Below are 27,846 nucleotides of genomic sequence, written 5' to 3'. Positions count from 1 at the left end.
GAGCCTCCCGCACCAAAGGGGCAAACATTAATATTTAGTAATAACGAAGCTCTTGTATTTTTTTCTTCTTACTTTCTTATACAAAAATTTAGTTCCCCAGTCTACAAGGATATGAAAAAAGGCTTTATCTTTGCTAAGAGCCAGAGTGTCGTAAGTACCAAAGGAAACAAATAAAAAAAAAACAGCGGATGCTACAATATCCTGTCTAACAGGATTACAACTTTATAATTATTTTGAAATTCTCGTTTTATGATACTTTGAACGTCTCCTTACGACATTTTACAGATACGAAAGATGGATATTAACCTTAGGAACACATTTGACTTCCATTAAAAACTAATGGCTCTGGGCCTCAGAGGCCCCCTTGGTGTTCCTAGGGTTAATACGAATAACATAACATTGTTATTTTATTTAGTAGTTAATAGACATGTTATATTTACGATACTTTGTTTTCATATTCAATACAGTCCTTTGAGTACCGTACAAATGCAGCATAATCTCAATTTTCACGAAAATAGCGCTTATCATATTCTGCCTATCCAGTGGTGGCATATGCAGTAGATCACAGTAAACGATAATTGTCTACTGTCTTAGGGAAACAATTATCATCCACAGAATTCAATTACTTTAGAAAGTAGTCCATCATGTGTACATGACAATCAGTAATTAATTTTGTCTTGTGTTTATGTATGAAACTCTTCGAAAAAAATATATGCTGTACAATGAACATATCTTACAGCACAACTAATTGTAATTGCAAAGTAGTCCGGAAGGAAGAAAAGACTTCAACTTGGTAATATTGTTAGCATTCTTGTCTTTGGATTGGAAGACCTGGAATCGAATTGATTGAAACAGATCTAGTTCAACTATTCCATTAAACTGTACATCCACATCTAAGTAATCTTGGTGCTGCAAATAGTGCTATTTTATACACTGAAGGTAATGTTAACAACAAACTGAAAAGTAATATTTAGATTGAAAATTTCCTCAATATTCATTGCGGTATATAACAAAATATAAGAAAGATTTCGTGATAGAATTCTGAGTAAAGTTGTAGGTTCTAAAAGAAACATACATTTGCTTTAAAACTACACAAACTCAAATATGTATGTCTTAGAACTTCATCAAACAGTATGGAGTAGGAGTAGCATTTCACATGCCACAGCTTGGGCAGGTCACTGGTGACGATACCAGCTTTAATTTGTTGTGGGGCAAGCGAAACGTCAGATATATATTTTGAGGGGACAGCTTTTTTTGTATACCAAAAATAAAAGTTTTGTATTATTTGATCTACATTACCATATATGTGGAGAGGTCGGGGGCAGATAAAACCACCGGGGGCATATAACCGCCTTGGCCCCTCTAGTGTCATCACTGCAGGCAATCCTCCTTTAAACGTCGGTACCTGATCTCTTTAAACCAACACGTATGGAACGGTTATATGCATCGTTCAAAATTGCCAAAAGGGCCGCGGTGGCTCAGTGGTAGAGCATTCACTTCTGGTGCGTGGGGTCCGCGGTTTGATCCCAGCTCCCGTCAAGTGAACTTTGTGGTGGACAAACACCGTGTGCTTAGGTTTTCTCGGGATTCTCACGTTTCCTCTCACTTTCTTCATTCCACCATTTCATTCATTTGTCATAATCACAGTCTCCTTTAGCCTAGCTGGCATAACCGTGGGACGTAAAACTTAAGACTTCATTTCATTTTTCAATTTTAAATTTCTAGTATAATACAAGACCCCTCCGAAGAAGTATAATTGTAGACGCTCATTAAAGTTATGGACCGAGGTCCATCTGCCAGTAGGTGGAGGGAACTCCCTTAGCATGTAGAATCTACTCTACTAGCGTCTCTAGTATCGACACCAAAGCGCTAACGAAAAAATTCATATCTATCTTCAGGTGCCAGGAGGCATAGAGTCACCGGAAGATACCAAATCTCACGGGATGACCACAACATGACAGAGTCCAACCCAAATTTGGAAATTCCCTGGACACCAAAAAGGGGCTGAAAAACCCAGCGTGCCTACGTCAGATAATGGCTGAGGTACCACGTGAACGACTGCTACAAATAACACGTGCAATCTGTCCATTCCAAGAGGAATCGACAGGATGTCCCTTCGCATAGGAATTCCTATTTTTAATAGAACCACCAAACACCAAACGGTTACGCGTAACACCGCACACCAAGGGAGGGTTAAAAATGTGCACCACATAAATAATTATTTTCTCTTTGTTCTCTATTTTGTGTCTTCAGTTGTCTTAGTTTATGGTTAGTACAAAACAGAGAAAAATATTACATTTTCTGGGACAGAAAATGTTATTTTATCTGGTGGACATTTTTAACCCTCCCTTAGCGTGCAGTTTTACGCGTAACCCATGATTTCACTTTTAATATCATTACTCTGAAACCAGCAGATCTGTTCGGTTTAGGTGTACGACGCTTTGCTTCAGTTGTACCCGTAACGACGTCTAGTATCATAATCTTCAACTGGAAATAACCTCATGCACGTTATGGTAACATGTTACACATTTTAACCCTCCCTTAGCGTGCAGTTTTACGCGTAACCCATGATTTCACTTTTAATATCATTACTCTGAAACCAGCAGATCTGTTCGGTTTAGGTGTACGACGCTTTGCTTCAGTTGTACCCGTAACGACGTCTAGTATCATAATCTTCAACTGGAAATAACCCCATGCACGTTATGGTAACATGTTACACATTTTAACCCTCCCTTAGCGTGCAGTTTTACGCGTAACCCATGATTTCACTTTTAATATCATTACTCTGAAACCAGCAGATCTGTTCGGTTTAGGTGTACGACGCTTTGCTTCAGTTGTACCCGTAACGACGTCTAGTATAATCTTCAACTGGAAATAACCCCATGCACGTTATGGTAACATGTTACACATTTTAACCCTCCCTTAGCGTGCAGTTTTACGCGTAACCCATGATTTCACTTTTAATATCATTACTCTGAAACCAGCAGATCTGTTCGGTTTAGGTGTACGACGCTTTGCTTCAGTTGTACCCATAACGACGTCTAGTATCATAATCTTCAACTGGAAATAACCCCATGCACGTTATGGTAACATGTTACACATTTTAACACTCCCTTAGCGTGCAGTTTTACGCGTAATCCATGATTTCACTTTTAATATCATTACTCTGAAACCAGCAGATCTGTTCGGTTTAGGTGTACGACGCTTTGCTTCAGTTGTACCCGTATCGACGTCTAGTATCATAATCTTCAACTGGAAATAACCCCATGCACGTTATGGTAACATGTTACACATTTTAACCCTCCCTTAGCGTGCAGTTTTACGCGTAACCCATGATTTCACTTTTAATATCATTACTCTGAAACCAGCAGATCTGTTCGGTTTAGGTGTACGACGCTTTGCTTCAGTTGTACCCGTATCGACGTCTAGTATCATAATCTTCAACTGGAAATAACCCCATGCACGTTATGGTAACATGTTACACATTTTAACCTTCCCTTAGCGTGCAGTTTTACGCGTAACCCATGATTTCACTTTTAATATCATTACTCTGAAACCAGCAGATCTGTTCGGTTTAGGTGTACGACGCTTTGCTTCAGTTGTACCCATATCGACGTCTAGTATCATAATCTTCAACTGGAAATAACCCCATGCACGTTATGGTAACATGTTACACATTTTAACCCTCCCTTAGCGTGCAGTTTTACGCGTAACCCATGATTTCACTTTTAATATCATTACTCTGAAACCAGCAGATCTGTTCGGTTTAGGTGTACGACGCTTTGCTTCAGTTGTACCCGTAACGACGTCTAGTATCATAATCTTCAACTGAAAATAACCCCATGCGCGTTATGGTAACATGCTACACAAAAAAAGGGTACTTTATGTCCACCATGAAAACATTTTTTTTTTTTTTTAATTTTGGATTATTTTCTAGAAATTAAAGGTACTGAATGACAGAAATCAAAATTTATAGAATTTTTGACGCAAAGCTTGAGTTGTGTCATAATACTAAATAATCATCCATAAAAATTCTTATCTAATAAAAATGTGGACAAGTTTTAACTCACTTTGGTTGATGTTAGGATACGAACAATGGTTACACATGCAATTGCTATCCTTGTATGTATACACAGTATGTGTTAGATCGTATCAAATACGTATGATGTTTTTTGGTTTCACTTCAAAATCATTTTTTTTTAAAATCTAATATTGCAAATTCCATATGAAAAATATTACAGACAAATAAATATCAGCTAATAATGGAGTTCTATCGTGCCTATCTGGATAATATAGTCTCCTTCAGTGCGGAATTCACGGTGATTCATGATGAGAGCTCACGTGCTTCAACTCCACGTTAATCTGTAGGTTTACGTCTAAAAAAGTTTCGGTGCTGAAAGAATCGTTATACTCCAATCCTATAACAAGCCAACGAAGAATAATGAGGCACCTAGTGCAATAAAGAGATAGCGAAAGGCAAAAATTAGGGACATTCATGAAAATATTGTTTACCTCACTAAAACCTCATTTTCCGTGGGTTCGAACCTACAATCTTTAAGCAGTATAACGTGTTTAATACTGATATTTGCTGCTAACAATAAAAAAATACATCTTCTGCTTCCTTTCCTAAAAACATCTTATGATAATGTTGAATAAGTTAACAAACATAAGCAAGGGCGCCCTTCAGGGGGGGGGAGAGAATGTGGGTCTCTTGCCCCCCCTAAGAGGAAATTGTACTTGGGAATATCGGAAACCTAATAGAATTTTTACATTAGTTACAGCAAAATTTGAAACTATATTTGAAACGTTGCTTATACTTGCCCCCTTTGGAAACCACAACATGGGCGCCCTTGAACATGAGTAGTTCTGTGTGATTAAGAGTGAGCAGAAACTATACTCAAATTTACTCAACGTCTGAAGTTAACGGATCTCTGACAAATATATTGTCATTACATCGCTGTTTAACTACATGTCAGAGAAAACCAAGAATGCAGTTGACACTAAAATTAAGCAATGGACGTTGATTTATTCTACTAATATTTGGAACCTCAGATGTAGCCTATTGTAATTTTACTAATGTTTGTTTCAATGTTGGCCATTGTTATTTTAATGTTAACCGGGTAGCACGGTGGCTCAGTGGTAGAGCGCTTCCTCTAGTGCGTGGGGTCTCTGGTTCGATCCCCGTAGCCGAAAGGATATGACCTTGGATTGTTAAACTGACAGGCCTCATTTCATTTTTCAACTTTTAATGTTAACAGTATAAATTAACACCGAATATCTTTTAATGATTCAAACAGGGGTAAAAGTAGATCTGAAAAGATAGGGGGACGCATGACGCCACACCGTACTCCGTGCCTACCTTTGCCTATTGTAATTTTTAGAAAGTGGAGGGACGCTACACATATGTTTTTGGAAATGGGGGAACGACGTCTGCCAGCACTCCCCTTCACTTTTACTCCCTGGATTCATTGTAAATTTTCTATAAAATTTTACTCTGTATTCGCTGTTACTGTAACTGTACAGAATCCTGAATCAACATTTAAATAAACAAAACATATTTACAGTTCTCATTTACAGTATATAGCTATAGTCATGTGGTTTACTGTTATGCACGATGAAAGGTATTCCCAATTTTTAAAGACATATTGTATCTTAATAGTTGTGGTGAATTGAAATTTAATTACACCGGAAGGATAGGAAAGAGAAATCAGGGACAATATGATGAATGATAATTATTTTTAAATCATAATATTATTTCTTTACCAAATTGGTGGAGAATACAAGGCGGTGAAGCAAATTTCAAGAGAAGCTAGTGCACCACGTCACTTATCGTTGCGCCGCCCATGATTCCTAATAACATTCACGTTATTTCTAGATTCCGTATGACATCATCAATAACAATCTCAAAAGAAGTAACCATTCACAATATTGATATTTATAGCATGCATTCCATATAAAAGTTAATCATATCATAATAACCATATTGATATATATGTAATTATAAAAACGAAAGAGTTAATATTTACCGATAAATCGTTTGGATTGGAAATGGTTCATCATCTTCATTGTTGTTATTCGTGTCATTGTTGTTAGCATTGTTATTTCCGATGCTATAAATAACTATCCTCGACATAGCTGATATTGATAATTATTGATGATGGCTTTTTCGTTGTAATTGGACGAAATTTCCTTGTACTTGGTTCGTCTTTTGTTTCTTTCTTTTTCAGTACTATTGATTCCGTTTTCGTTTCTTTTTGTTCCCACACTTCTAAAAGTTTCTTTAAGTATATTCCTTTTTACACGTAACTGTTTTGATGATAAGATGGAGTAATTCTTTCACAAAGGTAAAGTGCTTGTGTCACACCACTAATTAAAGAGACAATAGGAGATTAACTACTTTTTCTCCATATATTTTGCAAACGAAAACAAAAAGGTGGCACTTTTCTTATCTAGGTTAAACGTCGACCTTGTTTTAAAAGCACGTGGTTTTGGGTCAGAAGCAAAAAAAAAAGTCACTTTCTCCTTTATCAAAGGACACTAACCGAAGCAAAATTTTTGGGCGGTGTTTGTCAGCACTAGAAGCAGAGGGGAAAAAACAAAAGAAATGCGAAACAACAATAACAACAAGAATATTTCACTGAAAAGAACTTCTCTGCAATTAGCTCCGAAATGTTCTAAGATAAAACACTATTCCATAACCGTATCGTTGACATGTCTATGTGACAACGTTAAAATTTTAGTAAAAGTAGATATAATTACAATATTAAAGGTTGCCTCCACGTCTACGGCACACATGCAAACTCGTAAAATGTCGTAACAAAGAAACAAATGAAAACCGATGACTGTCGCTATGGTTGCGAGACAATTGTAAATTTGATATATTTTTTTTTTCCTTTCTTCAAACGACACAAAAAGCAAACAAAATCTTCTGTATTTATTTTCTTTTTTATTTACGTATAAATGGGCTGAAATTAATCCGGTATTAGCTGATGACGTTTCGTCTTCTTCTTCTTCTACTACTTTTAGGGGGTTTTGCACCACTAATTGCGTCAAGTCACTCAGTCCCCCATTGTTGACCACGACCTGCCAATGGGCACCGCACAACACCACAACAATAACGTAACCATCCGAGTACCATCATTCCGACCCAATACCTTTCCCTAATACACCGTATTCCCCGATCTGGAGGACGTCGACGTTGCCGGAGTTAGCCGAAAAATTCCGAATCGAAATGGTTATATTTTGTGTGAATTGTACGGATGTGTGTGTGTTTATGTGGTAGTGTTGGCGCCCGCGCGCTAGTGCCGACCCAGTTTTCTCCTGTCTGTGTCTGCTGATTCTCTCGGTCTTTTCCCATGCTATAACCCTTCTCCCCTTAAAACTTTTGGATGTCTCTCTATGTATGTATGTATGTATGTATGTATGTATGTATGTATGTATGTATGTCAGTGTTAGCGCGTGTGTGTGTTTGTGAGTGTGTGTGTATATGCAGCCGCGCCTCCTAGTCCTGGGCTGTCGGGAGCTTTTCCTATCTCGCGTGTGTTGAGCTTGAACCGCACCGCACTGCGGATAGTGTGTTACAGAAAACCACCTGCACGGCACGGAACGAGTTAGTCTCCCTTCTATACTCCCTGCACCTCTCGTGCCCCGAAGAAGTGCATAGCCGGTAGTGTACTTAATTTCTTTGCCTTCTCCCTTGTATCGTCTCTGCATCATTCGTTTTTTTCTTCTTTCTCCACTCTTTGCTTTTTTTGGCATCAATTTGAGACACGGAATATTTCCCTCTCACGAGCTCGTTCTGCATGAGCCTTGACCACGTTCAACGTGTCAACGTAGGGGATGATAAATTCCCCAGACGAGAATATTTTAAAGTGCAGGTTAATTCTCACAGCGACACGTTAATTATGACTACTACATCAGATCATTTAGTAAGTAACAATGCTATATAAGGGTTAGTTAGTTCAAAAGTATCTTTTTCGCGAGTAGAGAGGAGACAGAATTAACGTGATGAAATGCAATACGAGACACAGCTCTTCCAATAGAAACACTTTCCGAGACGAGAAAATAGTTTAGTCCTACCTCTCCGAGACGACACACACTCAAATCTTGACTTGTAGGTAACCCTACTGTAAGTTTGATGAATAGCCTCCACATTCTTAAAAACATGTACGAGGATACATCAGAAATTTTAAGTAACGCCAAACAACTGTAATTAAGCAGCCAGTTCTTATATAGCAATGATATTTCAGTAAATTGTATCTTTTTTATATTATTTTGCTTTGTTTTTGACATTAGATTTGTGTACGTACTATATATGTATAAATAGATAACATTTCATCGTTCTAAATTTCCACTGTTGCTTGCATAATAATCCCCTGAGTCTATCCTCTTCCCTGACAAATTTTAGTTCCACATACTAAAGGGCCTATTCGGTTTGCCATAAGGACCAGTCTGTGTCACGTGATCACGTTAAACCTCACGTTGCGTGCTAAATCGAGTCTGGAGATCCAGATGTGAGATTTTCAAACACTTAACCTCCGGGTGGGGCGCCCTGGGTAATTCGCAAAAGATGTATATACCTTTTTAATTATGTTTAAATTTTACTCAACTTGACTTTTAACAATGCTTTATCCATATCTACGTGCTATACATCGTTTTTAAGGTCTTCATTATGTATTTGCAATAAACTTCCAATTAGCCATCTCGTTAGTAAAGTTTTTGAGATAGTGGCCCCCGCGTAGCGTAGTCGCTAACACTCTCACCTTCGGTGCGAGCGGTCCCGGGTTCGATTCCCGGTGGGGTCACTTGGTCGAAAAAGTGTAAAAAGTTTTTTTCAGGCTAGCTATCGTGAATGAGGTTTTCTTGGGTTTTTTCCTCATTCACATCAGGCAAATGCCGGGCTGGTACCTAACTTACAGGTCCCAGGCGACTTCTTTTTTTTCCCAACCCAGATAGTGTGCTCGCCGAGGGACGTCATCCCTCAAAACATGACGGGCTAAATGGCCTTAGATGCCGAAAGCCCAGAAATCTAAATCCTAATCCTATACGTTTTTGAGATATGTGCACGGCTTCGTTTTTTCGTTGTTTTTTTTTATTAACTTCAATGTTAATGTTTCGTGATTTTTTTTTACTATGTTTCATCCATTTTAGGGTAATTTGCTCTTGAAATATAGAACCTACAGGGTCTCTTCTACATTTGAGCTGAATTTCAACCAGAGCTCCTCCGTAGCTAAGCGGTTAGCGTATGTGCCTTGCTGCTGAACGGGATGTTAAATTCAAAATCAACTCAACTAAATTTCAACCACTTCCTCCAAAGTCTGTTCACATCATTGCAACTGGATAAGTCCTTTGTCTCGTAAATACTAAAATATTGTTGAACATTTTTTTAAAATATGAGGTAAATTTATCTTCTTCAACCTCTAGTATTGTTAATGAACGAAAAAACGCGAAGAAAATATACACCATATTGCACTAATAGCGAATAATTTTTAGGCAAACTATCGTGGGAAATCGTTTTGATCATATTATTTGTGTGAGCAAATTTTCAAGTTAAGGATGATTTTGCCCTCTTTTACCTCCTATATTTGATGAACTTTTAACTCCAAGCATGAGTTTATTTCCTAAGTTAAAAAAACCTCACCACTGACATTCGATAAATTTTACAAAAAATACCGTGAAACAGAGAGGCAGATACACAAAATTGCATCTTTAGTCAAACAGCGAAAACTCGCATCATACACTTAAAGCAACACATTTAGAATTATGATTATGATTTGAATTTACATCTAAGGCCATTTAGCCCGTCACATTTGTGAGAGGTGACATCCCTCGGCGGTCATACTATCCGAGAAAAGGGAAGGAAGAAAAAGGATTGGGGAAGGAAGGAAGCAGTTTGAGGCCTATATGTTGGGTACCATTCCGTCATTTCTCTGGTGTGAGTGAAGAAAACCCAGGAAAATCTCACTCAAGATCATATTTGCTTTTACACGTTTTCGACCGAAAGTCCACCGGGAATCGAATCTGGGATCGTAAAGCAACACATTAGTCAGGAGCAGCTTGCACTAACACTTTAATCAAAAAACACCATTGTAGTCGTTAGTTTATCTTATATGCTAATAGAAAATCTTAGCATATTATAATTTCCCTCTTACGATAGGCAACCTTAATTATTTACTTAATACGACTTTTTGCAGCGTACATGACTCCAATCCTTTATTTTAAATTACCCTCCGTACTATAGGTGACTTCAATCCCTTATTTTAAATTACCCTCCGCATTATAGGCGACTTCTTTTCTCTACTTTAAATAACCTTCCGCATTATAGGCGATTTCAATCTTTTATTTTAAATTACCCTCCGCATTATAAGCGACTTCAATCCTTTATTTTAAATTACACTCCTTTTTATAGGTGACTTCAATCCTTTATTTTAAATTACCTTTCGCATTATAGGTGACTTCAATCATTTATTTGAAATTACCCTCCGCACTATAGGTGACTTCAATCCTTTATTTTAAATTATCCTCCGCATTATAGATGACTTCAATTTTTTATTTTAAATTAGGGGCCGCGGTGGCTCAGTGGCAGAGAGTTCACCTCTGGTGCTTGGGGTCCGGGTTCGATCCCAGCCACCGCCAAGTGAACTTTGTTGTGGACAAAAACCGTGTTGTAGGTTTTCTCGGGCTTCTCCCGTTTCCTCCCACTTTCTTCATTCCACCATTTCATTTGTTACTCATCAGCACCGTCTCCTTTAGCCTAACCGGCATAATCGTGGGACGTAAAACTCAAAGATTTCATTTTTTCTTTTAAATTACCCTTCACATGATAGGTGACTCCAATCCTTTATTTTAAATTACCCTCCACACTATAGGTGACTTCAGTCCTTTATTTGAAATCACCCTTCGCATTATAGGTGACTTCAATCCTTTATTTTAAATTACCCTTCGCATTATAGGTAACTTCAATCCTTTATTTTAAATTACCCTCTGCACTATAGGTGACTTCAATCTTTTATTTTAAATTACCCTTCGCATTATAGGTGACTTCAATCCTTTATTTTAAATTGCCCTCCGCACTATAGGTGACTTCAATCCCTTATTTGAAATTACCCTTCGCATTATAGGTGACTTCAATCCTTTATTTGAAATTACCCTTCGCATTATAGGTGACTTCAATCCTTTATTTTAAATTACCCTTCGCATTATAGGTGACTTCAATCCTTTATTTTAAATTACCCTCTGCACTATAGGTGACTTCAATCCTTTATTTTAAATTACCCTCTGCACTATAGGTGATTTAATCCTTTATTTTAAATTGCCCTCCACACTATACGCGACTTTAAACGTGAATAAGCGTTAAATGCATGCTATCGATCGAATTGATGGATACAACAATAGGAAAAATCAACAGTTTGTATCATATAGTACAGTGATACATTTTAAAAAAAGATTTAATACTTTTTATGCTGAACTGAAAAAATGTTACATTTAATTTTTTTTTTGGTAGCAAATATTAATTCACTTGAAACAAACCTTTCTTATGAAAATTTTTAAAAATGTAAATAAGAGTGGGTATGATGCTCAAGCTAAAGAATAACGTTTGCAGCCTACATACGCCTCCTTTATGCTAATTATTATATTTTGTGAAGATATGTAACAAGAGCTATGGTGTTTCTAGTTACTAAAGCTAGTATACACGTGGGTGACTTTCTTACAAAGGAACTATACACATGCGTTTAAATGTCAAGAAAAGTGCATATGTGTAGGAAGCGGATACATAGTCATACAACAGAGCAGAATTACATGCATTTTGCAAAAGAAACAAAGGTTGCATACTATTTTAAATAAAAGAATAGTTAAACAGTAAAACAAGGCTTTGTTACTTTTTAAAAAAGCAGTTTGCCCCATGTACCGTTGTTTCATGGATGCCCAAAGAAATTTTTACTACAGTGGGGTGACATTTTCATTCCTTTTAAAGAAATATATTTCACTAATTATTAAAGCAAAGGAGGAGGCAAGGGGCTTCTATCACTCTGTTAAGTTCTGAAATTACATCACCAATTGTTAAGATCTTTAGTGACTTAGCCAAATTGTATAGACGTTGTTATTACTTTTTTAAATTTAAACTAAACGTTCAATTAATGGAGGTGGAACTTTACTAATTGGCGATTCAACATCAGAACAATGGAAACTCCAATGCTTATAAATTTTTACCATACCAAGCTACTGGCTATCTACAAATTTGTATAAGAACAGACTAATTTCATCAAACTTTAAAACAGTGGTTCTAATGTACGCTGCCTCAGCTTTGACCATTATGGTGTCAGTATTCGTCCATTGGCGACCAAATGTTACATTTACACCATGATTGTTCTAGTGGCTAGTGTGCGAGCCAGGCTCCGGGTTCGGTACCCAGTGGGAGATCATAGAAATTTGATCGAAATGCGAAAGCTCGGTTTTCAACTTAAAAACTGCAGGTCTAAATCTAATATAGCATTGGTGCTTAAAGGTACAAGAAACCCCAACCAACCAATTAAATACTATGGTTATGGAGACTGACAAATATGTAGTTGATCCCGTATCAAATTCTAAAGTTGTTATCATATTTAGGGATGCACGCGAGACGAGACGAGACGAGAAATGGAAAAGTCTCGTCTCGTCTCGCAGCCTCAAATGTTGGTCTCGTCTCGCGTCTCGTCTCGTCTCGCAAACGTGAAGTCTCGTCTCGCGTCTCGCATAAAATTTTGAGTCTCGTCTCGCGTCTCGCGTCTCGCAAACGTGCGCATGGTCTCGCAGTCTCGCATATATTCTGGTCAAAATTTTGCAATGTGTTATTCTATGGCTGTTAATGAATGATGATGTGATATTCTGTCCGAAAACAGGTATTTGACCTAAAAGTCCATTGGCAAGCTGAATCCTTGGTGGTATGCCACTGCTTTCCATGGGATGAATATTCATAACATCCTAAGGAGACGGAACCTAAAGTTCAACATGGTATCCGAACTTGTGTCCCCCTCCGCTCCAAATTAAAAGAAAAGTTGTGCTGGAATTTGATTCCTGGACCATTAATTTTCGTCAAATTAACCCTTTCCGGTACCCGGCTTTTTGGGCTATATTTTAGACTTTCAGTCAAGCAGCTACTGCATCGTCACTATTTATCCTAGGATCATGCTTCATACCTCATTCTCTTCAGAATGAAGCGTGCTTTCAAGTGGTACTACTTGTATGCTCATACCATATACCAGGAGCGGGAAAAATGATGTCAAAGGGAAAATTACGGAGGGAATTTTTTCTCGCACTTTGGGCCCCTGTGGAGCGGCCCTGTGTGAACGTACGCACCTAAAAAAAATCTGATAAATAGTACTTGGTACACTAAATGTGTGTGCCAAATTTCAAGTTTCTATCTTGAATATTAAGGCCGGAAGAAATTTTATCAGGAATTCTCACCATGCTCCAAATTACCGTAAAATTTCCTGAGACATCCCTAATTACCCTAGGGTCATGTTTCGCCCATCATTCTCTTCAGCTTTGAACTGCCTTTCAGGCGGTATGACTCACATGTCTCCATCGTGTATCTAAGGCGGGAAAATCCCGAAAAAGGGATTTTTGGGTCTAAATATCCTTTTTTTCAACTTTTAGCCCCTCTGGACCCCCCTGTTTTAACGCAGAGATCTGAAAAAATCTGATAAATACTACTAGGTGGGAAGAATGTTTATGCACAATTCCAATTTTCCAGGTGCAAAAGTAAGCCCGCCAAAAAAATATATACTGACAATGTCCCATATTCCCATATACAGAGGGAAATTTTCAAACATTCCCTGAGACATCCCTAATTACCCTAGGGTCATGGTTTGCACATCATTCTCTTTAGAATAAAACTGCCTTTCAGGCTGTACCATTCACTTGTCTCCAGCATGTATCTAAGGCGAGAAAATCCCGTGAAAGGGATTTTTTGTAAAAATTTTTCTTTTTCAACGTTTAGCCTCTTTGTACCCCCATGTTTCAACACAGAAGTATGAAGAAAATCTCGTAAATACTCCTCGGTGGACTGAATGTTTGTGCACAATTTCAATCTTCTAGGTTCAAAAATAAGCCCGCAAAAATAATACCGAAAATGTCCAAAATTCCCCTATACAGAAGTATATTTTCATAAAAATTCCCTGACACTTCCCTAATTACCCTAGGTTCATGTGTCGCACATCATTCTCTTCAGAATAGAACTGCCTTTCAGGCGGTACCATTCACTTGTCTCCATCATGTATCTAAGGTGGGAAAATCGCGAAGAAAGGGATTTTTTGGTAAAATATCCCTTTTTTCAACTTTTTACCCCTCTGGATCCCCCCCTGTTTTAACGCAGAAATCTGAAAAAAATCTTGTAAATACTACTCGGTGGACTGAATGTTTGTGCAAAATTTCAATCTTCTACGTGTAAAAATAAGCCCGCCAAAGAATAATGAACATAGACCGGCCCCGCAATATTAAAAGAAAATATATATTTTAGAATTATGATGTCATCACCTCCTATGTCTCGACGCAGGAAGGTGTGAAACCATACGTAAGGTCTTCTACAATGCCTCTGGACTTGAAAAACAGAAACAAAACAAAAACGGTCGAAAAAGCTCAAATAAGAGAGTTATAACGCAATGTACCATGAAACACCCCGTATGTTACAGATTGTACCATGGGATCCCCAAATGGTTAATAGCATAATTTACAGCATAAATTGTTGCTTGATCCAACATTGTTTTCCAGCTTAGAGGTCTCCAGTAATATTTGGCTCTTCTAAAATATCGTCGCCACTATCAACATTTACACGTTTTGGTCGTTTCCTTCAAGGGTGATTTTCCATTATAAAGATGTTTTTATACCACCAAAAGCGCTTGTAGACAGCAAAAGAACTCCTCACAACACAATACGACCCAATTCTTTTGGTTCGTTCGCGCTTGTAGCAATGTTGCATTATCGCATTTTATAAACTTTCGCTTTCAACTTATATAGTGTTGCCAGATCTAGAAAATAAAATTACTCACAGATATAAGGCCATTCCTATCATCTCGCATCAAACCTATAGGGCCATCCTACCAAACCAGTGTTTGAATTAAACTTCCGAACTAGAGGGGGATGTTTTTGATAAATATATAGAAAGAAAATACTTATTCCATGTAAAAATATCATGTTATTTATGCGAGACGGACCCGGGATAAACTTTGACGAGAGGGGATTTCCCCGCCATTCCCCAACATAAATCGCTAGTAGTAATGTGAAAAAGACAGAAACAACGGAAATATCACGTTTTGCAGCAATAGGGAGTCTTATTTGCTTTTCAGACTAAAAAACAGAAGTTCATGTATTCGTGCGCGCCCGCGTGTATGTGTTTGTGTCGCAAAATAAAGTCCTAAATCGATGTTGTAATAAATTTCCAATTTACAATGGTTTTCTTTTTTAATGAAGTTTAGAAACTAAAGAAGGCTTTAATTCTGAAAATCAACCTTGAATAATAATAAATCTCATAAAATGTCTATTGTCCCAATCACTTTTTTGTTCCTGGAGGCATTAATGCTCAACTTAGAAAATTCAATAAATGTAAAATCACTAAATATATAATTACATGTAATTCATAAATGTTGCGAGACTGCGAGAAGTCTCGCGAGACTTCTCGTGCGAGACTTAACTGAGTCTCGTCTCGCGTCTCGTCTCGCATGGTTTAGTCTCGTCTCGCGTCTCGCATAAAATTTTCAGTCTCGTCTCGTGTCTCGTCTCGCAAATGCGAGACGAGACGCGAGACGAGACGAGACTTTTCGCGTCTCGCGTGCATCCCTAATCATATTTCAACAATAACATAAGTTGCGGTTACTTTTTCCTTCGATTAACTCGTAATTTCTGGAACAATTTTTACTCTAACCTTTTCTTTAATCTCCCACATATTAAACCTAACATGTATTTGCGTACTGCATCTCCGTCTGACGTTTGCATGGTTACTTTTGTAAAATTTACTCGAATGTAATACAACTTGGTAGAGTTTTTCTTCCATAATTACAATATAATCTTGTTATTTGCTGTTAAAATCCGTCGAGAATAAAGCGTTAAAAGAGAACAAGTAAAGAACAAATAGAAAGTTTACATATATACGTAATCTTAGTACAAAGTATCGATAAAAGTTCTTGCAGATTTCAAAGTTCGCACAGAGTCTATGTTGTAGCACAAAATACTCACGGTTACGTCTCGAAGTAATCGCCATCTGCATCCAGCACCTTCTGCCAACTTTTCTGCAACTGTACAATGTCATGGTGGTAAAAGTCAGTTGTCTTGGAAACAAAGAAGTCCGTGAGTTCGGTCCGCAGGTCTCTCTCATTTTCAAATTATCTCCCACGAAGGTAATTGTCTAGGGAATGAATCGGGTGGTAATCTGTAGGGGAAAGGTCAGGGGAATATGGTGGATGACACAAAGTTTCCCAACCCAGTTGCAGAATGGTTTCTTGGGCTCTTTTTGGAACGTGTGGTTTTGCATTATTGTCAAGGACCAGCACACCTTTGCGATTAACCAATGCCGGCTCCTTTTCCTGCAATGCACGGTGCACTCGTTACAACTGGTGGGAGTAGACATCCGCATTGATGGTTTGACCTGGTGGTATGAGCTCATAATGAATTACATGGCGATAATTCCACCATACGCACAGCATAACCTTCTTGGGATGCAGAGGTGGTCTTGAGGTGTGTGAAACTGCGCCACGTGGCGACAACCAATGTCGAGTACGCTTGGGTGTGTTGTAAAGGACCCACTTTTCGTCACTAGTGACCAATCGACCAAATATTGGTGTGTTCTGGTGCTTGGAGAGAAAGGATAAACTGGCTTCAACTCGCTGTCGTTTGTTGGTCGCTGACAATGTGTGTGGTACCTATTTACTCAACTTCCCTATGAGATGCAGGTGCAGCCTGACTGTTTCCATCGATACATTAAACCTTTCGGCAAGTTCTTAACATGTAAGACTACTGTCCTCCTCGATGGCTATCTTCAGGGCGTCGTCATCCAACACATGTGGTCGTCCACTGCGGGGCTCATCACTCAAGCCCAAATCGTCGGTCCGGAATTTTTGAAACCACTGTTAGGCGGTGCGTTCATTCACGGCATTCTCCCCGAACGCCTGGCATATGCGGCAACGTGATGCGGCCGCTGATAGGCCTACCTTGAAGCCATACAGCAAACACCCCCTAATGAGTTGCTTCGACACCTCCATTTCACTGTGCCACTTGACGAGCTAGGTCTTTGTAGTGTGCCCAACGAGCGTCTACTGATGTCGGCCAATGCTCTGCCTACCTCCTTATCGCGTCGCGTGCACGTGACTAACGTCATAGCATGTCTGCGACCCTCGAACAACAAGGCCGTCACAAACGGCAAAAACTTATTTGGATACCTTATAATAAACGACCCACGTTTCAATCTATACATCACGCAAATTTTTAGTAATAAACAGATATGCTAATGGATGCCACTACCTGCATTGTTGCTTCCTGCCTGACGCTAATGGATATCGCTATCTGAGCTGTTGCTTGTCTGCCTGACGTTAATGGATATCGCTACTTGTTGTTGTTTGCCCGCCTGATGCTAATGGATGTCTCTATCTGTGCTGTTGCTTGCCTGATTGATGCTAATGGATGTCAGTATCTGTGGTGTTGCTTGCCTGATTGATACTAATGGATGTCACTACCTGTGCTGTTGTTTGTCTGCCTGACGCTAATGGGTATCGCTATCTGTGCTGTTGCTTGTTTGCTTGACTCTAATAGATATCGCTACTTGTGTTGTTTGTCTGCCTAACGATAATGGATATCGCTACCTGTGCTGTCGTTTGCCTGCCTGACGCTAATGGACGTCACTCCCTGCTCTGTCACTTGCCTGCTTGACGCCAGTGGATGTCAATACCTGCATTATTGCATCCTACTTAATAGTAGTTGATACCACTACCTGTGCTCTTCTTGCCTTCCTGATGGTAATGGATACCACTACCTGTGGTGTTGCTTCCTGGCTGGCGCTAATGGATATCGCAAGTTGCATTGTTGCTTCCTGCCTGACGCTAATGGATGTTACTACCTGTACTGTTGCTTGACTACCTCACGCTAATGGATGTCACTACCTTCATTGTTGCTTCCTGCATAACGCTAATGGATACCGTTACCTGCGCTGTTGTTTCCCTACCTAACGCAAATAGATGTTACTATCTTCGCTATCGCATGCATGAATACCAAAGTCTTTGAATAACTGCATAAACATGGTATGGCGTTTGGGGTGGTTTGGTGAGAAAAGTCTAAGATAAATAAACAAAAATAAAATAAACTTAATACATGAAAACAATTAGAGTATTAATTTAACACAAGCACGGTAGCTCAGTGCTAGAGCGTTCATCACTGGTGCTTGGGATCCCAGATTCGATTCCAGCTCGCGCCAAGTGGGCTTTGTATTGGACAAACACCGCGTTCGTAGTGTAACAAGTCGCCAGCCGACCATTGCCAAACAAGTCGCCACCCGACCATTGCCAACCGATGTTGTTCCGTTTCCTCTCACTTTCTTCATTGCATCTTTTCTTCATTTCTCATCATCATCGTCTTCTTTAACCCAGCTGGCATAATCGTGGGACGTAAAACTTAAAGCATTCATTTCATTTTAATTTCATTTTAACTTAACACGATTTGAATCAATAGTGTACAGCAGGCCAAAAGATTGGGCGGAATAACTACAAGTTATGCTCGATTGTGATCGATATCGTGGTGAAGTGTTCGATTATTAACAGAAGGTAGTACCTTACAACTTTAATAAGCACCGTGAAGCTTCTATTGTTACTATTGCATTATCGCATCCTTCGTTTACTTTCAATAATTTTGTCACTTTCCCCTAGGAACTTCATCAACCTGAGATGGATAATGAAAATCATTTATGACCCATGTTTTATCGACATTTTTAATCTACTTCAGCTGTATCTTAAGCCAAAATTGTACTTCTTTTAATCTATGATTCAGAGAGACCTGTAGTTAAAGTTTGATAGGTCGACATTTGTAGGCTAATTGAAACAAAAACATAAGTAATTCGTGCTAATGAATATTGGTTGTATATAATGATAAGGTTGAGTGTAGACTAATTGTTAGCTTTCTTCATAAGCAATCGAGAGATCCCAGATGTATATCTGGTAGTACGCTCCTTCTGGTCATTATATTATTATTGATTTAGTAATGATTTCAATGTAAATTGTTCTCGCTAACTTATCTTAGAATGTGTTACATGAATTAATAAAGATCTAATACATTTTTTTCTTTTTCGAAATGCTTTTCAAATTTTCAAGTATTTTTTCATTTTCCTAATTTACAAAATGTTTGCATTTCCCATGTCAGAAAATTCTAGACGAATCATCGAAATCATCGAATCCTCTGGCCTTTCAGAAAAGAAATTTACATTTGTGCTTACAAATGTGCGTAGATGATATGCTGTTTTATTGGACTAATCTAGGGAACCTTTTAGGTATTGCGTGCTATGTCACTTACGTTCTTTTAGATTGAAAAAAAAATGAGTTATAAAAACGTATTTGGGTGGTGTCTGGACGTTAGGCAACCCTTTCTACTTATTGCTGAGTTGCATAACATTTAAGGAAATTCGCAGGTCTGGTTCTGCATCGTCTCTTCATCTGTTTTCGTTCTCAGCCATAGATTCAAACCTCTTACGAAGTCGAATTTTCTCCCAGGACAAAACTGTTTGGTTCTGAGCAGTGTCTATTACAAATGTATTTGTGCTTTCCGTTTATGGATCAGTGGAATTTGTTATTTGTCAGGGTAGGCAGTCTACTTGTATATATTAGCGGTTGTAATCAAAATTATTGTTTTCCTTCAAATGTTTACAAACGTATCCACAGAATGATAACATTCGGAATAGTCTAGGTTATTCGCTTCGCGGGAAGAAACCAGAGTTAGAGTGAGTATAATGAGCAGTAGTGTCACGTGTATACCACGTGAAGAAGTTTGGTTTGTGTGGCGTGATATTTTATGCATTAATATTGAAAGTGGTAGTAGATTTTTAGCACTTCCAGTTTTAGTAGAGAAATTAGAGATAAAATATATCTACGTTTGGTTGACTACGGAAAACACTTCTCGCTATCAATTACCATTTTTCTCGATAGCGATAACGTTAAAACCGGAAGTGCTTGATTTCTGTCACTTCCGGTTGTATTGAAAGTTAAGAAAGAAGATGGTACTTATTCTTAGAACGTTAAATAGATTAAGAAAACGACAGATAGTTTATGCTCTATGATATGGCAACCAATTTTATGCTTTATACAGCTGTATATTATGCTTTATTTTTCCTACATTGTGCTTTTTCCTAAATTATGCCTTAATATGTTGTTCCTTGAATTATACTTAATTTTTGCCCATTTCTATTACGTATTTGTTTTATTTTACTCGTTTTGATTACAGAGCCGCTGTTGCTCAGTGGTAGAGCGTTCACCTCTGGTTCATGGGGGCCTCGGTTCGATCCCAGCTGGCGCCAAGTGAACGTTGTGGTGGACAAACACCGTGTGTGTGGGTCTTCACGGGGATCTCCCACTTTCTTCATTCCACCATTTCATTCATGTCTCATTATCACCGTCTCCTTTAGCCTAGCCGGGAAAACCGTCCAACGTAAAACTTAAAGATTTCATTTCTTTCATTTTTTCGTTTTCATTACACAAGTATTAAAAATGTATTACATGAAACTAATTTTTCCCATTAAAATTACATCAATGCGGTGTATCAAGGTACGGTGATACAAAATTGCATCAAGGTGCGGAGAGAGGAGGAATTCGAACTTTCCATTATTAAACGTAAAGCCAATTGACAGTTAATTTCCGTTGTTTACGGCATTGATAACATCCTTTGTTGATAATTTTTTTCTTTGGTACAAAATATGTTAACATATTTTTCTTTGTTGTATACATACATAAGGTTCTGGAACAGAAAGCATTAAGCATTATGCTTTATGCTTTATTTCTGTAAATTATGCTTTATTATGCTTACAAGATTAGCAAATTTGGATATATAAAGTGGTCAAAATCACAGATATGGTACCAACCATAGATGGAAAATTTCATTATGCTTTTACTGTTTTTTATGCTTTATTGTTTCCTTATAGATTAATTTTGGAACTGGAAGTTCTAGTGGATTTGTATCACTTGCGGTATTAGTAGAAAGTTAAGGACGGAAATGAAGTGCATTCTTGTGACACGTATTCTTTTACAGGAAACAGCTTCTCTTTGTGTATTACCGTTTTCGCTCTATAGTGATCAACTTGAAGACCGGAAATGGTTTATTTCTACCAATTCCCGTTTAAATGTTATCCCTATCAACGAACCCTGTTCTTCATTTATTACCTTCTACATCCAGATTGATGGTGACACATCAACACATCAAGTAGTTCTTGAGAATTTTTGTCTCGGAGACGATCAGACGGACACACAGACGGACAGGGTAAATATATAAAGGAGTTTTGGTAAACAAAAAAAAAACTTTGGAATACTCTTTTATTAGAAGGTGGTATCAAGCAACTTTTCAGACTAGTTCTGTAACACGCTAATAGATCGCACCGCAAGGGTCCACACACAAGCACAGCGAGCACCGACCTTCGGACCTTCATTAATTAGTGTGCCAAGAGACGTAGCTCTGTGCACAACGGAAGCTGTGCAGCTGGTGCTATTCTGATTACGTACATTTCCATGTTCGTGAATTTATCATGGACAGCAAGTTACCACAACGAGCGAACGTGAAATTCTGCTGTGTAAAACTAAGCACAGACATGCTTCATATGATTCAGCAAGTGTACGGCGATACTGCAAGTGTTTTAAGTGCTAGAACAGAAGAACATCTCTGGAAGACGAAGAAATATCAGGGCGACCTTCAACGAGCATAACACTCGAAAATGTTAACACCATTCGGCAAGTTGTCATAAGGATCGTCGGAAAACAATTCACAATGTTGCTGCCATTGTCGGCATGTCATACGGACCAACGCTGCCAATCCTCACCTATAATTCGAACATGCACCATGCTGCTGTCAGGTTCGTCTCTGTAGCAGAAGGAAAACCGCGTCGAAGTCTGCCAAGAACTGAAGAATATCTCTAGAAGACGAAGAAAGATCAGGACGGCCTTCAACGAGCTTAACACCAGAAAATGTTGACACCATTCGGCAACTTGTTATAAGGATCGTCGGAAAACAATTCACAACGTTGCTGCCATTGTCGGCATGTCATACGGACCAACGCTGCCAATCCTCACCTATAATTCGAACATGCACCGTGCTGCTGTCAAGTTCGTCTCAGTAATAAAAGGAAAACCGCGTCGAAGTCTGCCAAGAACTGAACAACATCTCTGGAAGAAGAAGAAGAAAGATCAGGACGGCCTTCAACGAGCATAACACCCGAAAATGTTAACACCATTCGGCAAGTTGTCATAAGGATCGTCGGAAAACAATTCACAAGGTTGCTGCCATTGTCGGCATGTCATACGGACCAGTGCTGCCAATCCACACTTATAATTTGAACATGCACCGTGCTACTGTCAAGTTCGTCTCAGTAATAGAAGGAAAACCGCGTCGAAGTCTGCCAAGAACTGCATAATCGTACCATGGATGACCTTCTCTTCATAGCAGTGACAAAATTTAGGTGTATTCCTGAAACGCTCACTCAACTGCAGGAAAACTTCTTTTCGCTATCTATTACCGTTTTTACTCTATAGTGAGCATCGTTAATCACCACTCAGTACTGGTTTAATTTTTGTCAGTTAAGGTTTGAATAAAGGGTTAACAGATAATATCTGATCAAAGTTAAAGCCAGAAGTGGTTATCTTCCATCCACTTCCGGTTTGAAAATTACCTCCATCTACGAATTGAATTCGTAACTTTTGACTCTGATGCATCCTGTTCAAAATCGATAGTGAGCCACCCAATAGTTCCTGAGGCACTTTGTCTTCCAGGCGGACGGACACACGGTTAGATAGGGTAAATGTATAAAAAGTTTTGGTAAAGCAAGTTCTTTAATAAAACCTTTAGTTTTCCGTTATTCTCTGCCACTAGTTGTGCTCTGACGAGGAAGATTGTCAAACACCCTTGAGACCTCAGCATTGAAAATATTGGAAAACCGAGATTAAAAAAACAAAAGTCTGATTTGTCTTTAATAATGTGTATTGTGTTCTTATAATCTAATATGTAAAACTGAAACTGACTATGTTTATGACTTAATAACTCTTGAACCACCCGATCGATTTAGATTCAGATTTTCAACATAGATTAGGTTCGGGCCTGGAATGTTTTTATCACTTCACTTTGCAACTTAGAGGAGAGGGATATATAAAAGTGAACGGAAATTACCGAAATAAGTGTCGAATCCATAGTTTTCGGGGTCGCTAAGATGAATAGTGACACTTCCGATGCCGTTTAAATCCAAATTTAGCCTCCATTAGTACTCTTAGGAGGAGGTCATGTAACAATAGTTGAAAATCACTTATTTTAATGTCGAATTCATACTTTCTTTGCGTCCCTAAGATGATTGGTGACAGTTTTGTTGCCCTTTATGTCTAAAAGTATACGTATTCTCCCCGTGCGAAGAACGGACATTCTGCTAGTGTACTATAAACCTGAGACTTAACTATAAATCTGAGAGTAAACAAAAATTAAATCAAGACGTAAAAAAGAGAAAATAGCTATTCTTGCATCTTTTACTTACAAAGACACTATTAGTTTGACGTGATGTGTTAAGGAGCCTTGGGTGAAAGTCATTAGAAGCGATACGAACAAGCTAAATGAGACGTGTAATTTGTCATTTCGGTCGTTTTGATATTATATCTTTCAGGTTCTAGTCGTTAATCACTTATATTTGAAGTTCTCTGAGACCTTGTTCCAAGATTTCTCACGCCATGTTGTTATGACAGAAATTGATCCCATTTATATTTTCGGTTCTTGTGTACGGTATATATATATATATATATATATATATATATATATATATATATATATATATATATATATATATATATATATATAAAGAATAGAAGGGAAAATATAACTTTTAAAATGCGATCTTAGTCTGGCGCAGTAGTTAAGAAACACACTTGGATTGCAAAATTTTAATTTGTGGATATACCTACATAATATAATCTTTACGTTTAAATGCACTGTTTTCTTATTTATTTACTTATTTATGTTCTAGCAGAATATCCGTTCTTCGCACGGGGAAAATACGTTTCATTTTGGGCATAATGTACTAATTGGAGCTGAATTTGGACTTGTACTGCATCGGAAGTGTCACTGTTCTTCTCAGTAAAACCGAAAACTATGGATTGGACACACTAATACCGGTCATTTTTTTACCATTTTACATACCTTCCCTCCCCCTCCTAACGTTGTACTGTCAAAGTGAAATGATAATATCACTCCATCATCTGTGTTGAAAATTTGATCGAAATAGGTTGGGTATTCAAGAGTTATTAAGTCACGAACATAGCAACTTTTATTTTTATATACAGGGTGTCCCAAAAGTAATTGCAGAAAATGAAACCACAGATTCTTGGCACCAAACGAAGAAAAAATGTTTATGTGACATATAGTCCGGAAATGGATAGGGACGGAGCTATACAGCTTCGTATTTGTGGGAAAGGAACTTCACATCTGACAGCGGAATATTGCTACGAGCTAGGAAGGAGGTTGAGAAAGACATAAAAAATCATATCGGCTTGACATGTTAAACGCATGTTACATAAATGCGCCAGAGATTCTCCATACGTCATTAAGGATTCAATGAATGCCTCTACGGCAGATGTAATGAAACTATGCTGTAAAGATGGAAACCATACAGAAGAAAGTTGTTATCCATGACAGGATTATACCCACATTTACAATGGGAGTCAAAGCAAAGATCGCTTAGTATGGTTGCAAAATGTCAGGAGATAATGGAAAATAGTATACCAGGTAGAAACTTGCAGAGAGAGGGCAGAAATAAGAACAAGTGTAACTAGTTCTGTTATGTAGAGCCTAATGAAATAACAGGCAGATTCCACAATTATACAGAATAGCACTACAAACTACTAGGTCATACGTTCTAACAATAAATGTACCTATAGAAGATGTTTAAAGTGCTGTCCTCTCACATCTATGCAAACATGCTAATCATGAGTTTCGATGCATTCCATCGCTCGCGGTGTGTTGCGTATCTGTTCACACACATCTTCAATTTGCTTTTGTAAATCGGGAAGTTTCATTCCCTAAGTGTGAAGTTCCTTTCTCCCACATTCGAGGCTGTCTAGCACCGCCCCTGTCCACTTTCGGACGATATGTCATACAAACATTTTTCTTGTTTTATTGTCAGGAATCTGCGATTTCATATTTTACCATTACTTTTGGGACACTCTGTATAGACATAGAATTACTTATTCTCTTGTGTATAAGCCGTTTGTTAAATTTTGCGTGTGTAATCCACAATTAGCCATTTTTTTTTTTTTTTTTTTTTTGTCGGCTGCTTGTAAACAGCTGAAAATAAGATTTAGTACTGTCACAGGGTACACGTGAAGGACTTCAGTTTGGTTTCTGGTAAATTAACCTCTTAAGAAGCTCAATTTTAACACTAGAAATTAAACTTAATTTTAAATATAGCATTTACCTCAAATTAAATAAAATATACTGTAAAATGAATGAATGTTTGAAAGTAGAAAATATTTGAGTCCTTTTTGAAGTCATGAAAGTCATATAGTTCCATTTTTAGCATTATATTCCACACTTAGATTAGTAGTTTTGTTCCTGAGCATTAGCGGGTTAGTCCTGTAAATGAAATTGTTGAAAACAAGCAATATAGTTAACTCTTTCGTCGAACACCCTTTCTTAAAGGTAGAAATAACAGTACCAACCACTACTACTTAATTGAATGTCAAAGCCACGTTAAGCTAACAACAATTACTCATTCTTGATATATACACGTCTTAATACCAAGTAATTACGTTTGTGGCGACTGATATACGCATTTCTGACCATTTGCGAGTCTAGACCGATTCTTGAGGTTTGTATTTTTTGAGTAAATTCAGCTTATGTACATGATCAAATTAGAATGGTATTTATTTATTTACTGAACTTCCAGATACAACAAGTTCAATTTACGCTATGAGAAGGAAGTGGAAGAGAATCTGCCAGGACATTTAATTAAATATACTAACAATGTCAGCATTCATCTGGTGGAGTTATTGGGAAACTTGTGTGAACTTTTCAGTTAGGGTAACTACTAACCACATTCGTATCAGAATATCCCAACTGCAAAGCAGAAACTCAAATCATTAAATTTATCAAACTTTTCGACTGATACATTGATTAATCTGTAGTCACGTACTATATTTGCAGAGGACGTGGGGCTATGTAATACAAGCATTGATTCGTTCTACAATAGTTCGGTTTAATAATATTACTAGTGTTGCTTATAATTCCACAATTAAAATGAAAGGCTCATCGATAAAACTACGGTCTTGTAGTTATAGGCTGTGCGCCCTCTCTCACAGACTACTACATTACATAGTTTCAAGTAACTACTCGACTTGCGTCTTCTTCTGTTGACAAGTTACATTACATCTTTTACAAAAATTAAACAACTTAAATAAGTCAGTTAGAACTAAACAGGGTAAGACCTACTGTGAAAAGTGTAGTGCTTTTAACCGGAAATCGAACTTGGGACTTCTTGCAAAAGAGGGAAGTGCTCCAGCCACTAGGTAAAAGCATAAGTCAATAAATCTGTATGCTCTAGATGCCGGAATGAACTTAAGAGGGAACATTACGAATTCTACACATAAATTCCTGTGGAAGGACTGCAGACAGTATCAATCTATACCCCTACATGATTTAACCTGTGCAGAATTGTAGTTCAATGAATAGAGGTCAGTCTTAGAATCACTCATAACACTGTATGTTACCAATTTGTTATTGCAATAATAGTAATGATTCAGTCACTTAAGTCTATGTCCACTGTTTCGTGGAGCACTTTGTAAACTAAGATGTATTTGAATATAGTTGTTCCACGTGGCAATCAACCACGTGAATTCCACGTCGTCCAACGTTTCGAGAACTGACAACATAGTTCTTGTCTTCAGGATAAGGTATGAGAGACCAAAAACTGGAAGAAAACGTATACAAAACAACCAACCAGGGCTTGCCAACCAACCTAATCAACCAGCCAATCACAATTGAGGCCATAGACTGATGCCGCCATAGACCAATCAAATTGCATCCCCTTCCTCTCAGCACCTATATAATAAAGGCTTCTGTTTTTGGTCTCATAGTTTACACTGAAGACGAGAGAACAACGTTGTCGGTTCCCGAAACGTTGGACGACGTAGAATTCACCTGGCTGATTGCCCGAGAACAACTATATTCATCACTTCACCAGGAAAGCTTAAGTTCTTAAGATTTATTTATTGTTTGTTTATCTAACAAGGAACGGACATGGACGTGTCATGCGGGCATCCAAATCAAAAATAGTCCATTCCATAAACATAACAAAGAAATCTTCATGCACAAAAAAATTAGGTGCCATGGAGAACGGAATAAGTCCCTGGGGCCCATTAACTCTGTTAGTATCGTAGACTCGTAGTGAATTAGCTATTGCATCGGCACTGTTCATTGGAAAGTCATGGTCTATAGTTCATTCTCTTCAACATGAAACAAGCTTTCCAGAGGTGCTAAGTATTGCGGCCCATGAAGTACTTGCACAGAGAAAATCAGGACAATATAGGGAAAATTCCCTTCAGAAATCTCTCCCATCAACTTTAGGCCCCTCATATCTATCCTGTCTATCAATACAAAACTTAGTACACA

General features: G+C 38.0%; 1 protein-coding gene across 6 annotated transcripts in view; it reads right to left on the bottom strand.

Annotated features, from left to right (window-relative positions):
* The window catches only part of Hk (potassium voltage-gated channel subfamily A regulatory beta subunit hyperkinetic), a 708,165-nt gene that overhangs the window by 481,343 nt on the left and 198,976 nt on the right, over positions 1-27,846 (bottom strand). Inside the window, exon 1 of one of the 6 annotated variants that reach the window (XM_081737031.1) lies at positions 6,027-7,215. The exons of 4 other annotated variants lie outside the window; for them this stretch is intronic. In XM_081737031.1, coding sequence (XP_081593157.1) covers positions 6,027-6,133 — 107 coding nt within the window. In that variant the 5' untranslated portion in view covers positions 6,134-7,215. Of the gene's footprint in view, positions 1-6,026; positions 7,216-27,846 lie in introns of those variants that run through there. One more of the 6 variants, XM_081737034.1, reaches the window with a different exon arrangement.

This window comes from Thermobia domestica, chromosome 13 (assembly GCF_964235325.1).
Source record: "Thermobia domestica chromosome 13, izTheDome1.hap1.1, whole genome shotgun sequence".
Taxonomy (NCBI): Eukaryota; Metazoa; Arthropoda; class Insecta; order Zygentoma; family Lepismatidae; genus Thermobia; species Thermobia domestica.
This window is presented reverse-complemented; position numbering and strand designations above follow the sequence as displayed.